This window comes from Eriocheir sinensis, chromosome 21 (genome assembly GCF_024679095.1).
Source record: "Eriocheir sinensis breed Jianghai 21 chromosome 21, ASM2467909v1, whole genome shotgun sequence".
NCBI classification, from domain to species: domain Eukaryota; kingdom Metazoa; phylum Arthropoda; class Malacostraca; order Decapoda; family Varunidae; genus Eriocheir; species Eriocheir sinensis.
In genome coordinates, this window is record NC_066529.1 from 9,671,316 (window position 1) to 9,688,460 (window position 17,145).

General features: G+C 37.8%; 1 protein-coding gene across 6 annotated transcripts in view; it reads left to right on the forward strand.

Moving 5' to 3' along the window:
* LOC127001639 (coronin-6-like) overlaps nt 1-17,145 on the forward strand; it is a 46,389-nt gene that overhangs the window by 21,635 nt on the left and 7,609 nt on the right. For all 6 annotated transcript variants that reach the window (XM_050866541.1, XM_050866546.1, XM_050866543.1 and 3 more), the window contains 6 exons: nt 6,106-6,382; nt 6,647-6,863; nt 7,063-7,274; nt 8,718-8,832; nt 12,110-12,261; nt 12,873-13,046. In XM_050866541.1, the coding sequence (XP_050722498.1) occupies nt 6,106-6,382; nt 6,647-6,863; nt 7,063-7,274; nt 8,718-8,832; nt 12,110-12,261; nt 12,873-13,046 (1,147 nt within the window). The remainder of the gene's footprint in view (nt 1-6,105; nt 6,383-6,646; nt 6,864-7,062; nt 7,275-8,717; nt 8,833-12,109; nt 12,262-12,872; nt 13,047-17,145) is intronic.

Sequence of the window (17,145 nt, forward strand, 5' to 3'; positions counted from 1 at the left end):
CAAAGTTGCATATGAAGTAGTGTGCATCTGAAACCTCACTTGTGTTGCTGACTTGGGTGACGTGTTAAAAATTGAGACTTACGTGACCATTAATTCATAATTTTGTAAGTCATAATCATTTTAATTGACATAACATATATTGGAGGGAACAACTTGAGTTAACAAATATGTTTTGATTTGTATTATTTGGCATTTATTTGGAATACAAGGATGTTATTCAGACATGTTATTTTCTACCAGCCAGTTAGCGGGAAACTTATCGAGAATACAGAGATCATCTTCAGGCATATGCTTTTTCACCTCAATAGAAAAATTGTAAGGTTGTACAAACTTTACATAATTTTTAGACATAATTTTTGGATTTCCCTCATGATTACTTCCTGCCTCCAAGAAGGGTGACAGTGTTCTTAATCTTTGTCCATCTGGCTTTGTTTGTGTGTTTGACTGCTAATAAGTACAGGTCTCCCTCAGTGTCCAATGAACTGATTTATGAAATTTTGTGTATACAGTCAACCTGTATTAGTACCCATTTTTCTATTTATGATTGCTATGACTCATATACGATCATCCAACTGATCAGCTTCGCGCACTGCAAGTCTGTATCACCCAAGGACCAAATCATCACCCAACATCCCCCAAACGATCGCAGCACTCCTTGAGGCCACTTGTTCCTATGCTGCCATTCAACCAAGTATTAGTGTCTACCCTTGGTGTATTTTACCATTAAAAAATTACATGTGTGATAATTGTGTAGAGTCAGTGATGACTTCTAAGCGTCCCTAAAGTGTGAGTGTATCCGATAAGAGGGAACTGTGGGATGGAAAATGTACTCCACCACTGCCATTTGCAGCCGAGAGTCTGAGAGGTACAGGTAGGTACTATAGTTGGTTCACCTGAGTCTGAAGTGTGCATTAATGCGCAACAGCAACCTGCAGCCACACAACGTGTCCAATTTTGTGGATACTGTATTCTAGCCTATGCATAGTAAACATAGTAAACAAATACCATCAATTATAGTCGATTATGAGTAAAAAAATATTAGTAATGCTGCAAATGGCTGTTTTGTTAATTTACTAGATCGATGATTATGATCATTAAACAAAAAAATATTAGTAATGTTGCAAATTGCTGTTTTGTTAATTTACTCGATCGATGATTATGATAATTAAACAGCCTTGAAGCTATCCACCACTGAGAAAATTAGCAGGCTTTATATTAATAAAATAGCTATTTGTGACATTATTAATATTTTTTAAACTCATAATAGACTATAATTGACGGTATTTGTTATTGCTGCCTGCATATTATTGACACTGACAACTATTTACTGTGCATAGGCTAGCATACAGTATCCATGAAATCAGACATGCCATGTGGCTGCAGGTTGTCGTTGCGTGATAATGCTCACTTCAGACTTGGGTGAACCAACTATAGTACCAGTACCTTACTACAGGTATCTGCTTAACGCTAATGGTATTGCCACCAAACGTCTCAGTATTGTAAAGTGCTTAAGAAAGGGTGACAAGACAAAGCCCAAAACATACTTCATGTACCGTATTTCTCGCCATATAAGACGCACTGGAGTATAAGATGCACCTATAATTTGGCAAGATATATTTAGAAAAATAAAATAAAAACTCCAGATTTTCCCTGAACTTAATGTGTGTGCAGTATTACATTTGGCCACCTTTCTTACAATTATGACTATTATACCATATGTTGCTTTGCGCCTTTGTGTTCAAAGTGTTCCACTGTTGGTTGGTTACAGTGCTCTTACCCTGAGCACCTGTGACTTAGAAATGGTAAACAATAGGGTTGGTTGGTGGATTCACTCACTGCGCAGTGTGCAGGTGTTAACTTTTGGTGAACTACTGAGAGAACTAATCAAACAAGGATGCCATGTTCGATGGGCAATTTTGGCCTGATCGTGACTTTCAGGGACTGGCTCAAGTAGAAATAGATGTTGATTAACCCCTTCAACACGAGGACGTGTATACTGTTTCCTTGCGTGCCCCATACCATATCCGAGGACATGCATACTGCGTCCTGGTTCACTTTAGCCAACATATGAGTTATTTTATATATATATATATATATATATATATATATATATATATATATATATATATATATATATATATATATATATATATATATATATATATATATATATATATATATATATATATATATATATATATATATATATATATATATATATATATATATATATATATATATATATATATATATATATATATATATATATATATATATATATATATATATATATATATATATATATATATATATATATATATATGGTAAATACTTTGAGAGAGGATATATCAGGTAATTCTAAGTGAAAATTACTCTATACACATATGCTCGTTTTTGCTTTATTATGCGAGAAATTGAGTGTTTAGGTGTGGGGGGCCATGTTGTGTAGGGTGCAACAGCTGACTGACTGCCCGGGCGTGATGCCGCCAATCTGTAGCCTAGTGGTAAACATTTGCATTTATTACAACATTGGGCTGCATTATCAACAAATAACACTTACTGAGTGACCAAATAAATTAGTGCGGGATAATCAAATAAAAAACTTAACAATGGAACAGTTAGAAAACTTTACTTTATGCAGACATGGCAACTCACTGCGCTCACTGTGGGGCTGTGACAGTTGACACAGTGTAGTGTTTAAACGCCAGTGTGATAACTCACCTTACAACAAGTGTTCAAAGTGAGAGCCTTCACACTCAATACACTTCCTTGCTCGATCCAGGACCGATGTCGTCACCCTCCTCAGCATTGGTCTGTTGTTCTTTATTTCCTGTGTCACTTCCTGGATCCGCTGAATTAGCTGTTCTCTTGAATGCGGTTTATTCTTGTACACCAAAGACTTCATGTGACCCCATAAGTAGAAATCCAGTGGTGTTAGGTCAGGGGATCTCGCTGGCCATTGCTGAGGGCCTCGACCAATCCACCTCTCAGGAAATAGCTGGTTGAGGTATTCCTTGACTCGTTTACTGGAGTGTGGTGGTGCACCATCCTGTTGTAGTATGAGATGTTCATAAATGTGTAGTGGAACTTCTGTCAGAAGGAGAGGAAGCTCATCTCTCAAAAAGTCATGGTAGACGTCCCCTGTTAGGAAAATGAAAGGTCCAAGAAGTAGGTCATCCACAATGCCACACCAAACGTTACGGAGAAGCGATGCTGGAAGTTGCTTTCAACAGTTTGGTGTGGATTTTCCTTTGCCCACCAGTGATCATTGTGAGTGTTTGTTACTCCGTGGCGTGTAAATGTTGCCTCATCTGTGTACAGAATGTGGTTGCTGTGGTGTTGGTGTTGAAGGAGCCAGTGACAAAAATTCAGTCTCTTTTCATGGTCTTCTGGTTTTAGGTGTTGTGTTTTGTGTAAATGTGAAAGCCTTCTCTCCTCAAGCTGACATGCGTGTAACTCCCAGACGCGATGAAAGCCTCCGTGCTTATGCTCGGGCTTCTTAATGCTGCTTGAACAACACCCCTACCTTCCTGTGCCCCTTCTGCACGCTCAGCTGGTGCAAGCACTCCCGGGAAAGTTCCAAAATCTCTTAAGTGCTGGAAAACTCGGCAAAATACTCTGCTGTCAGGATGTCTTCTGTCAGGATATTTTGTCTCAGCCCAGGAGCTACCGTTACAGAATCAGAGATGAACATCATGTCTGAGTATTCAATATTAGTGAAGGTAAAGGCATTTTCAGAGGTTATTTCGATAAAGTGTAGTCAGGAAACACTTCTCAGTTCAACAGACTGTCGGCATTCCTTGCTGTGAGTTGCCATGTCTGCATAAAGCGTTTTCTAACTGTTCCATTGTTAAGTTAGTATTTTTTCTTTGATTATCGTAATTTATTTGGTCACTCAGTAAGAGTTATTTGTTGATAATGCAGCCCATGTTGTAATAAATGCAAATGTTTATCACTAGTCTACAGATTGCGACATCACGCCTGGCAGTCAGTCAGCTGTTGCTCCATAATAAAGCAAAACGAGCATATGTGTATAGAGTAATTTTCACTTAGAATTACCTGATATATCATCTCTCAAAGTATTTACCATAACTCGTGGGACACCCTGTATATACATACATACATACATATACATACAGTAGAGCCCCATTTAGCACGAGAATTAGGTGGATGAACGCGGTCGCGCTAACTGAATTCGCGCTAATTGAATAAAGTAACCAATATGAAAAAATATATTTGGTGCACATGTGGGTCTGACTTTTGGGTTTGATAATTACTCAAAATAATCACTCACATTAAAAAAAAAACCCTACGATTGGCGGAGCTCTGACAACACACTTGTGATTCGCTGGGAGTCCGATGGCGTGTTTCAGAGCTCAGCCAATCGTAGGTGTTTTTTTTTAATGTGAGTGATTATTTTGAGTAATTATCAAACCCAAAAGTCAGACCCACATGTGCACCAAATAAAAAAGAATAATCCGCCCAAGTCTGCCCCACGATTGCCGAGCAGAGGCCTGTCAGGCAGCACCCTGCTCCGCCAATATCGTTCCCGTTGAATAGCCGCTTTAACCATCACCACAAAACCAGCCCAAAAAATTATGTTTGTCAAGTGTCATCCTGAAATACAGGTAAAATACGAGTCATAACGTCCCTCCCCTCCTGCCTTCACCAGCTACGGCTGTCATTCATGGCAGACTCGAGACATTTTAGGGTTGCCACCCGTTCCAAAAAATATGAATTTGTTCTGTATTGGAGAATGGGATGTTGCTATCCTTATTTTTTTTAGGTCAAGGTAGCAACCCTAACTGAGACTATTCCCATTCAAAGGGAACCCACGCTCACATCTTCGACTTGTACATAAAAATGCACCAATCCTCGAAAAATCAACTTGGTCGGCTAGGCTGACGTCAGCCGATAGTCGGTCTATCGGCATCCTCCCCTCCCCTTCATGAGCCATCACCTGGCAAGGGTCTGCGGTCCCTCCTCAGAGGAACGTATGTGTTTAACCCTGATGACCTCCATATAGTCTGTGTCCCAACCCTTGAGGTGGCCAAAAAAGAGAGAAAAAAAAAAAAGTATAAACAGGATACTTGTATACCGTCACCGCTCGTAAACCAAGGCATGTTTTGTGATTTTTTTTTTGCTCATAAATCAAAACGCTCATTAACCAAGGCACTCGTAAACCAAGGTTTGACTGTATGATAATTAACCCCTTCCTGGCGGAGGATCTATATATAGACGTTTCGAAATTGGGACTTTTTGTCGGCGCGTCTATATATAGACGTTTGCTCTCATTTGCCCACATTAGATTGTAGCATGGTCTATATATAGAAGATTCCTTACTACTAACAAAATTATCAAAATAAATCGTTATTAGGCATCTCAAACCCCCTGACACTTACTGACACTGCCTCTCAAGGACAGTCACCGCTTGTGCTTTGTCGTTGGTGGATGTGCAACGCACATCAGCTAACACTGAGAATTTTTGCATTTTTTGTCTATTTTCTTTTAGACATCTTAGCAAGAAGAAATGACTTCTTTGGTAGCTGAGGATGTAGTTGCTGATTTTTTGGATGGTTTTGATGATCCTGACTCACCTTCTGTCAGTGATTACACTCTAAACCTTCATATAAATTTATAAATATACATATAACCAATCTAACTTAAATAACATCTATATATAGATTCAAATATATAGATGTGAATCTGGAATGCCCACTTGCGGGGAATCTATACATATATACATGTATGGATGAAAATCGACAGTGTCTATACATAATGATTTTTTTTTTGGTAGTACATACATCTGCCCTGCCACCGGGAAGGGGTTAATGATAGTGGTTACCTATCTTCAAAATAAATTTTTGTCAATATGGCAAACTTCTTTGTAATATGCTTTTTGATTAAGTGATATTTTCCTTGCAACAGGGTATGTTAATCTAGAAGACTAAATTATATACAGTCTTACTTTCAATGTAGACATAATCATAAAATGTTCTTATGAAAGGACAGCATTGCAGAATGTTTATTAATTTTTTATGGAAAAATATTGTTTAAAAGAAAGTAATTTATGGCAAAGTGAATCCTATGTGTGTGGTGTTGCAGGACATTGACAGAGTCCGTTGTTGACCTTGTATACCATCAACGACGAGTGGGCATGGTAGTGTGGCACCCAACGGCCAACAACATCCTTCTCTCGGCTGGGTCAGACAACATAGTAGTCATCTGGAATGTTGGATGTGGGGAACCCTTGTCCACCATTGATGCCCACCCTGATCTCATATATTCCTGTTGTTTCAACTGGGATGGATCACTTCTCCTGACAACTTGTAAAGACAAGAAAATCAGAATAATTAACCCAAGAGATGGAGAAGTATTTGAGGTATGTTTTATTTAGTCAGTGAGATCAGGAATGGCTTAGAATGATCATGTGTGTAAGAATAAAAAAAAATTTGTACATAATTTGATTTAAGGTATTGGATATGATGAACCATATAAGCCTAAAGAATATAAACTGAAAAATTTGAACCTTATTCAGTAAGGGTAGTAACATACAGCAGCTGCTTGTACATTATCATTATGTTCAGCAGGAAGGCTGTCCCAACTCAGTGCCAAACACTCATTCATGTAACCTTGGCTATTTCAGGAAGCAACATCTCATGAAGGAAGCAAAGGAGCACGAGCCATCTTCCTTCGCAACGGACTAGTTTTTACCACTGGGTTCAGCAAAAGGTCGGAGCGGCAATACTCTCTCCGTGCCCCAGGGCACCTAGATGACCCAATCTCAATGGTTGAATTGGACTCGTCAAATGGTGTCATGTTCCCCATGTATGATCCTGACACTAACCTTGTTTATTTGTGTGGTAAGTTTGGATTCCATAGCTTATAATGTCACCTTATTTCTGTCTTTCTTTTGATAACCTACTATGATACATTACAAAAAAAATTCTTGTAATTTCTTTGTAATATTGATTTTTCTAGTTTTACATTGCTTGTTCTCATTGCCTCAGAAATTTTACAGCAGTGTTTTAATTCCTGATTACATACTATTTTTGTTTCCAGGCAAGGGTGACAGTGTCATTCGGTACTTTGAGATCACTCCTGAAGTACCATTTGTGCACTATATCAACACATTTCAGCTACCAGATCCTCAACGAGGCATTGGCATGATGCCAAAGCGTGGTGTAGATGTCACCACTTGTGAGATAACTCGCTTTTACAGACTCAACAACAATGGCTTCTGCCAAATTATCACCATGACAGTCCCAAGAAAGGTTGGCATGTTTTTTTCAATTTTTACTTTATGTGGACTTGTTAATTGTGGTATTTTCCTGTTAAGAAACATTATTTGGGCAGCATGACCTCCACAGTTCTGGATTCATTCACCTTAAACTCTTCTCTGCATATTATTGCACAACAATATATGATAATAATATCTTAATGTAACTTGGCAGTAGATTGCAGAAAGATTTGATACACATTATCTAGGCATAAGAAGTAGATTTCTCAAAAAAAATTTGTCCAAATAATTGAACATCGTAATTTATTTTAATTTTAATTTATTCAATTTTAATATATTCAGTGGCAGTCAATTTTCAATTTCCTAAAAATGATCTAGATTGGTTCAAAACATGCAAAACCATGGAAAACAATCATAAAACACCTCACCAGAGCCAGGAAGGTAGGAAGTTTGACCACCTCTGGTTGAATCTGGGTTGTGAAATGTTCAGACCCCAAGACTCATTCAGTTTTTTGCTACACCTTGTAAATGATCATGGTCACAAAACGGGTTGGTGTTGTCATGGGCACAGTGTTTTGTGGTTGGGGTAAACACATGCCATAGGGGTACCTCAAGCCTAGTGAATTTTGTTTGGGTTACTGAAGGCCTGGAATCACCAGCTGTGTAAGCAAACAGTAGTCATCAAAATAAGTGGGCCAAAGATGTGTCAGATATATGAAGACTCTGGTACACAAGGTACAGAATTCTATAGCTAACAAGGGGGTTGATATTCCCAAGTTTCTATTTTTCTCTTCATCCCATCCTGCTCAAGCAGCCTTCACATTGTGGAATATATCTACTCCATCAGAAATATTCAACAAAATTTCACTGCACACCCAGAATACTTGGGCTGTCTTTAAGCCTGCCAATGCAACACTTGTATAAGGGTTATTTATTTGGATGGATGTGAAACTCGGTAATACATCATCAACAGTACCAGGCAAACACAGACCCTGCTCGGGAAGAGGGTGCAAGGGTGGCAAGGTGTATCTGCCAGTCAGATCTTTACTTAGTGTCCCTGCTATTATTATTATTATTATTATTGATTTATTTTTGGTTTGGATAGTGTTGAGGTTCAAATAGTGAGAATTTACATTATTATTATTGATTTATTTTTGGCTTGGATACTGTTGAGGTTCAGATAGTGTGAGCTTGCATTATTATTGATTAATTTTTGGTTTGGATAGTGTTGAGGTTGAAATAGTGTGAGCTTGCTTATGTGAGTGATGTATATTACGGTGTAGAGGGCATGAAGCTGGAATTGGATTGTTCACACTCCAAAAGTTAAATGGTAAATGGAAAATACCTAGTGATATTGGTCCTTAGAAATTCTCTTAAGTTTTGCATGGTTTATTAAAACAGGAGTGGTAATTATTGGAATAATTAGTTTGGGCGAGCATTGGCTCTTAATAAATCTAAAATGTTATCTTTGCAACAGTCTGAACTATTTCAAGAGGATCTTTACCCTGATACACCTGGGGACATCCCTGCAATATCAGCAGAGGAGTGGTGGGAAGGCCAAAACAAGGACCCAATTGTCATGTCTCTCAAAGGTGAGGAGCTAAAACTTGTATGCTCAAATGGTTTTGTTTTTGCCTGCCTCACTACAAGTGAAGCAATCACGTTATTGTTGTTAGTCTGTCTGTTTGTCTGGATTTATGTATTTATGTTTGTCCATCCATCAATTATTTTTCCTTACAGCAAGGGGGGCAGCTTAAGGGCAAAAACACAAAAAAACAAACAGAAAGCCTGTTGGGCACTGCTCCAGTAAAAGAAAGGAGAATGAGAGGCTGGAAGAGAGGTCAATTTCCAAAGGAGAGGTGTCTTGATACTCTCTTCTTGAAAGAGTTCAAGTCGAAGGCAGGAGAAACTACAGATGGAGGAAGGCTGTTCCGGGGTTTAACAGTGAAAGGGCTGAAAGGATGAAGATGCTATTTAATTCTTGCATAAGAAATTTGGATAGAATTGGGATGAACAAGAGTAGAAAGGTGTGTGCAGTGGAGAAGGCATGCAGTTGGCAAGTTCAGAAGAGCAGTCAGCATGAAAATACTGATAGAAGATAGAAAGAGATGCAGCAATGCAGCAGAATTTAAGAGGTAGAAGACTCGGTTAAAGGAGGGGAGTTGATGAGACGAAGGGCCTTTGACTTCACTCTGTCTAGCAGAGCTGTGTGTGTGTGTGTAGCCACCCCCCAAACATGAGATGCTTACTCTATATGAGGGCAGACAAGGCCCAGACAAGTTACCAAAATATCTTGAAAAGTGATTGACATATACAGTAGTCTCTCCAGTCTTGTGTGTTCAGATTTTGCAATACAGGTAACTCTCCATTTACGCGAGTATTGCGTTCTTGGAGAGGTCGCGTAAATCAAAAACAATGTAAATCAAACAAGGGGTAGGTTTCTGTCGAAAAATAAAAACAGTATTTTTCAGCGTATAGCGCACACCTTTTTCACATAAAAAATGCCTGAAAGTTTAGCCCTGCACCTTGTACGCCGAATGTACAAATTTTTAATGATTGTTTTCTTCTTTGGAGTGTTTTTAAGGGTCTTTTTTGTCTTATCCAATAACAACGGCAAACTTTCCTTTATCATTGTATATAATCCTTCATAGTCCGTAGCTGTCTCATAATATGTTACCATAGAATACAGGGTGATCTAATAACTACTATACAAAATTGAAATCGATGGAGAATTGCCCATGCCTTGTTATCCCGTTTTTCCGTCGGGCGCCATTTGTATGATCTTGATCTTGATGTCACAGGTGGCTTGATTGTATGACTGAGGAGCAGTACAAGCTACATAAAAAATCATATTGGAAAAAAATATCCATGTGTTCATTATTAATTATTAATATTAGTGAGAATAATGGGGTAAATATGATATCAGAAACTGTACATCAAGAGTCTTGTACGAGGAGATATTTCGCGCAATACCAGCCAGGCCGCCATTTGCATTGTTTACAAACCACACAACCACACCCATACAACAAACAGCTGCATGGCGTGTGTCACCAGAAATGTGTGAATTGTGTCTTGCCTAGTTCTCTGTCATAACTTACGAGTGATGGTGGGAATAATATGCTTATTCACTTCATTCAGTGGAGAGAGAGAGAGAGAGAATATCCATATCACCGAGATATCCACTCAGGCACTCAGTCTCAGGCTCACTTGTGTGAGGAAGAAATGAGGGACGCCATGAGTGGCTAGCTAGTATTGGTACCGGTACCGAGCAGTCTGGTACCGGTACTGTACCATAGAGCTAGTACCGTTAGTACCGGTACCTGCCCACCACTATTGTTGAGTAGCGTGGCAGCGTGGGTACTGTATTGTTGTTCAAGTGGTGCGCGGGAAGAACTGAGCTCTGCTGTGTGGCCGCGGCGCTATGTGAGTCCAGTTGCGTGAGACATCTGGTGGCCACTCCATAAAATATCGTGTATAAGTGGAAAAAACGTGTAAATAAAATTTTTTTTTTTGATTTTGGACCCCGCATTATTTCAAAAACACGTAAACCAAACTCGCGTAAATCGAGAGTTACCTGTACTAGTTTTGCAAGAGACCTCAAAAATGCCATTTTGATGAAAACCTAATTTTGTGCTGTAACTCAAGTTTTTCAAGTAGTGTCTGAAGAAAGTGGGGGTTTCTGCACCAGTTTTCAGGGGGAGGGGTGTCAGGGTCTAGAAGTCAGGCCATGCATTATTGGTGGTGGTCATGAAGCCTCGGCCATTTTCGTTTTCAAATTTGTGCCTGACTTTTATTGACTGAAACTTTCATTAGTGTATAATTCACAGTAGTATTATATGCTTAAGCACATAGTGAAAAAGAAAATTCTAAATTCTCTCTCTAAAGAGGCTCAAAAATGAGCTCTTGGGGGCAGCATGAGCCAAGCAAGATGGCGCCATTATAGATACTTGCCTGCACCACAACGGGCTGGGGTCGACCATCAGGCCCCACAAAGAAACCTACAGGCACAGTAGGCCGAAACAAAACAAAAATAAATAAACAACAATAAAAAGACTATGAGCACATGGTTTCCTGCTCCCACAGGTGTGGTGCAGCCTCTCTTTAACCCTTTCTTTGCGTGTGGGACGGGACGTGACCATCCCCACAGGTGCAGTCAGGCAGCCCAAGTGGGGGTCTCTTTTAACCTCTGTATCTCAAAAACTATTCATCACAACCAAAAAACAAAAACACCATTGGAAAGAGGAGGCCCAGATCTATAGGAGTCGGTTATGTATGCCTCTCCTGCGAACGTACGTGCACGTTCAGGGAGCAGGATGATTAGCAGGATGATTAGCCATACTGAGGGAACTGCGGACATCTTTCCTTGAGATTCTGGCAAGGTTGTATTGCCAACTGCAATATTTACAACTATTTGGCCAAAGAATCAGGCAGGTGATAGGTGAAGCTATGCAAAAATGCCGCTATAATGGACAAGAACATCCACCAGTTACTCGTTCGTAGATTTACTACGCTGGGCAGATATGATTTTCCACCAAATTTAGCGAAGAAGCCACTCATTTGGCAATCCTGTGTTGTGAAAAATAGTGTTGGAACACTCTCATACGCAGGAGATTTGAGTGTGGCTGGAGCTCGTAGCGAGCGTTTAGCACTACCAGCAAATACGCCTAATGCTCGCTGCGAGCGTTTACCAGTGAAAGGGTTCATAAAATCCAATAAAAACTGACTAATTGAATCACGCCAGCCATCCTTAGAAATTTTATCAGATATTGCAGACAAAACATATTCTTTGAAATATGCTATTAATTAGAGTTAAGTTTACTTGATTATAATCATAATGTTATTTTCTTTTAATACTTTCTTATTTACTAGATGGTTACCAGGCAACACAAAAGGGAGAGCTGAAGGTGACCAAGAAGAAGACTAACATCCTGGACAGGATGCCACCTACTGGAAAGGTCAAATCTGAGGAGGATGGTAGAGCGACAGCCATTTCCTCAGAGGCACTTGAGAAGGTTACAGAGGTAAGCCTTACCACCCAAAAATGGCATCAGGATTTCTGAATTTGTGTGTGTAGCAAATTCTCATCAGTCAGTCTATATACAGCTTTTACTTTTATGTTTTGAGATCACTCAAGTGTAAACTGAATACTTCCATACTGAATACTGATGAAAATGCCTTTACTAATCTCATAGAGGGTCTTTAGGTAGTGAAACTGAAAATTATAGTTTTGGGGGCAGTGTTTGGGGGCTAGAGATTATTATGGTTTTGTGGTTTTTATGGTGTCCTGTGGCCCCAACCTCCACTAATGTGGTGGGCTAACTGTACTACATAACTGCCTTAAAATAAATTTTCTGGTCTCATTGAGGGTCTGTAGGTAATAACTTAAATAAAATAAAAATTTGGTGTAGGTTTGGTCTATTCTGTTTTGTCTTATCTATGGAAGTTAGGGGGTGCAATATTTGTGATTCTCTGTTCTCTCTTCCCTGCCTATGTCAGAAATTGGGAGTTATTGATAAGTCTTGACTTGAAATATGTCTTGCGTGTTGCAGTTTATGTATGCAGTTTGAATAAATGGAAATATAGTGAGGGTTACTGCAGTCAATGTTAATTGCATTTTTCTTCCATATAACAGGTCTCAAAAGTCAATGATGACCTAAGAAAAAGGATAGATGAATTACAGACAGAGATGAAGAAGTTCAAGGCTGTATTTTTGAAGCAGGAAAACCGCATTCGGGGGCTTGAGAACAAATTAGCAGAGATGACTAGCTCAGGGAGTGGCACCACCTCCACACAGCAGCAGCAGCAGGTCAGTTTTATAACCAGGCTCTTTGTGTCTGTCAAAAGCTTTGCTGTTAATGTAATTTTTATCATTATTTTACTTAATGCTATTTATTATTATTTTAGATACTTACTAGGTTTTCCTATTCTCCCTATATATGAGGATGTGTAGTTATACATTATGGATAGTAAAATGCATTAATATTGTCAAAAGTGAAACTTTTGGCATAACTATTCTGCACCAAGAAGCAGTGAGTTGAGTTGCTGTGTATGATGCAATTTTCTACATGAATATAAAACCTTTGCTTCAGATCTCAAATTTTGAATTTCTACAATTTGAGTTATTAATGAAACTATTACTATTATTTTAAGATAAAGGGGGAAACGTTTTGTGATTATGTGCCTTAGTAGCATTAAGAGATTTTACTTGTCATAGACCTCAAATCTTGTTAGTTGAAAAGTTACACAACAGTAGATTTTGTTTTATATATCATTGGTATACTAGATCAGTGTTTTACTTAACAGTATTATAACTAGTATTTTTAGATTCATTGGAAGCAGTTAGTGAAATAGAAACATTGTGATTCACTCGGTATTGAACTGGATGAAGTGAAACTGCTTGAAGGACGACAGTTTCTTAGTATTCAAGTTCTAACAGGTGTTATTGAAGTAGGTTGTAGAGTAAACCATCGTTTGTCTTTCATTCATGAGGCTGTTTACAGAATTTCTCCTAAGTTATTGTCCGCCCCTAAAAATGTGGATCTCAAATTATGGTTGATGAATATAGTATATCCATAAATTATAACCGATAGGAATATATTAAAGCATATATATATTAGTATAGCCAGGAGTATATTATCTTTCAAACAGATGAGTTTAACCTGGTAGCAGCGATGGGCCAAATTTGTGGCTTTACTGTGTAGCAGCGACGGGCCAAATTTGTGCCATGATATAAACCCCCCAAAATAGATGATACATAATCTGATCACAAAGGCTTTGATATGTATTATGGAATGGTTTGTGTGAGGGATGATTTTTTCTCATTTTTCTTGCTTAGAGGGACCATTAAGAAACATTATCGCCGCTGCTACCGGGTTAAAAGCAATAGCTGTTTGCAGTTATTCAACTTTCAGTTGGTTTCTCTATTTGTCTGATCAAGAAGACACCACACCTCCCCGTACACATGGACCAATCACACATCAGCTCCTGTGTATGAAAGGATGTGCATTCACAGAGCTCCTCATTCTGTGTGAAGATGCTCCTTAGACTGAAGCAAAACTAGTACACAAAGTTTTGGACAGTCCCTCAGGGCTTTAGAAACCATTGACCCTTTTCCTGCGATCTAATTTTAAATTAATTAACACCTCAGTGCAAAGCATTTTTGGAAAAAAAAAATGTCCCTCAATAAATAAAACTTTGCTTCCTGAACACAAATACATAAATATTGTAATGCTACACTTCTTACCTAAGTAATCAGCATCTTGCAGAGTAAGCTTTTTGCAATACTGCGCTGCCAGACGAAAGATGCTGATGACAGATATGCCAGATTCTTGGGGTATAATAGGTAGTGCACTTATCTTTTCACTAACTAAACATTTTCTGGTTATGTATTTATATTCAATCACTTGATACTGAATATTCTGTAATTCTATGGGGGGAAAAAAAAAAAAAAAAAAAGCCGCGCCTCAGCGCGAAAGTCATACATCTCTACTTGACTACAATTCAAACAAAATATGATTTATGTTTGAAGACACTGCAGCAGATGCCACATATCGATTTCCACTTAATTTTCGCATGAAAGAATTGGCGCTCTACATTGAAATTATCCTGCCCCATCTGTGGGACACTTGCAGGAAAAAGCACCAAAGTCTGTGTCTCATATATGGGACACTTGCAGGGAAAGGGTGAAGAGTTGATCAGACAAATAGAGAAAAAGTAACTAGTTGAATAATTGCAAAACAGCTATTGCCTTTTAGCTATATAGATAGGTAGATAGATATAGATGAATTGTTCTCTATATATGAAATGCCAAGTCTGTATACTTGGGATGCCCAGAGATCCCACAAACTTAAAGTATTAATTTATTCTTGATCTACATTTCTTGGTACTATTGTGTGCACAGCGTGATCAACCTCTGCTAGTTCATAATTTTCCGAGTTCAATTTCTATTTCATAATTTCCTGTGATCAACCTTTACTAGTTCATAATTTTCCCATGATCTACCTTTATTAATTTATAGTTTTCACTAAAAACAAAAAAAATCCTTGTACATATTATTTTTGCATGCTGTGTGTATTTTCTGCATACTACATTATCTCACCGGTAACAACTTCCAAAATAATAACTTAGTTTGAATAAATACCAGCTTTTTGCAGTAATATTTGCAGTCTTTCAAATAATTGATTTTTAGCTGAAAGAAGCATCTAGGTGCATATCCTGGATAGTGTTAGTTTGCTGCCATCTTGATGATGATGATGTCAGACTTGTACCCTGGTATCGGCCTTGGATACATGTATAAAGGGTGTATTGGTGCAGCCATCCCAGAACATTCACCCATTTTTTCATATTTGAAGCCCCCTATAATTTATTTATTTATTTATTTATTTTTTTAGCTAAAATGATAGGAATTATTCTTTAATCTGCATGAGTAATGTAAAACTCATCTCTGGCCTCTCACACCTGATTCTTCATTGGTTCCACCTTCATTACCAAATAATAATGAAGTTGGTCAGTGATAAAGTGACTATGGAACCAGATGGGGAATATTTCACATATTTATACATGCAATCAAGGGAGTTTGCAGTATATTGTGACACCATCTGTAAAGATGATATCTGTCTGTAAAGATAGTGTCTTGAAATCTGCTGCAAACTCCCTTCATTGCATGTATAATAACGTGAAACATTCCCTATCTGGTTTCTTGGTTACTTAATCAGTGATCAACTTCATAATTATTTGGTAATTTTTCTGGAACACTTTAACAGAATAAATTTATAGAAAGAGTACCACATAGACTGATGAGTAAGGCAAATATCATTTAATTACACTGGCAAACATTTTTACACCTGTGACCTATGTTAAATACTGGATATGCTCTGTGAAAGGAACTACTCCCCCCATTTGTCCCCAAAATATGGATTTTCCTCACGAGGTTAAAATCTATTTTAGTTTTCAAGAATAACTTCATTTATTCACCACATGCTGCTAACAGGATAGGTGGTGTGAAACTGTCATAGTTAAGAGTAATTAGTTGTGAGTAGGAAGTAGGGTTCAGTTGGTCAGCATTTCCATATTTTACCTCTGAACACTGTACTAACTGAAATAACATACTATTTTTCTGCTGCATATCAATGCTTATACTGTAGTACAGTATATTTTAGTATCGGGATAAAATTTCCTAAATTGTTCAAGAAATTTAAAGTTGTCTTACCATGTTTTTTTTTATGAAAAATAAGAAAGTGGCTGCTCACATTCAACAATCTTTATAATAGTAAGTAGCAAGAGTTTTATAAGGCTGAAATATGGCTACAGATAAATGGTTGCAACAACTTAAATGATAAGAAATCAGCATTATTTGGCAGCCACCTAGCTCATCAGCTTGCCACAGTACTGCAAGCTGGGGAAAAAAAAGAAAAAAAAGAAAAAAAAAAGAAAAAAAAAATATTATTATCAGTACTACCTTTGTTATTTAAAATCAAAAAAATTATACTATATTAATTTAGTTTTCTTTTCATCAGAGCTTTGCTCTACATATACATGGACAACAATCAGCTGATCTGTTTCCTCAAAGTGCTTGCCTAATAGTATACTTATCTATATTTTTGTGAATTTACAGTCGACACATATATCTTAAATTGCAGAAACCATTTTTTTATTTTTTTATTGCATTAGATATTCCTCAATAGGCTTGTGGAATATGACTCTAAGGAGAAAAAAGTTGAATTACACAATATTTTTTTAATGTTATACCGAGATTTTTTTCCAGGAAACTAGTGTGATGGATGTGATAACTGAGTGTAAAATAGCAATTATAATGCTTATTACAGTAAAGTAGCTTGTTATTTTTTGAAGTTTTAAAGCTTAAGCACTAAAATCTGGGATTTTAATTTTGATGTCTGGAACCACTC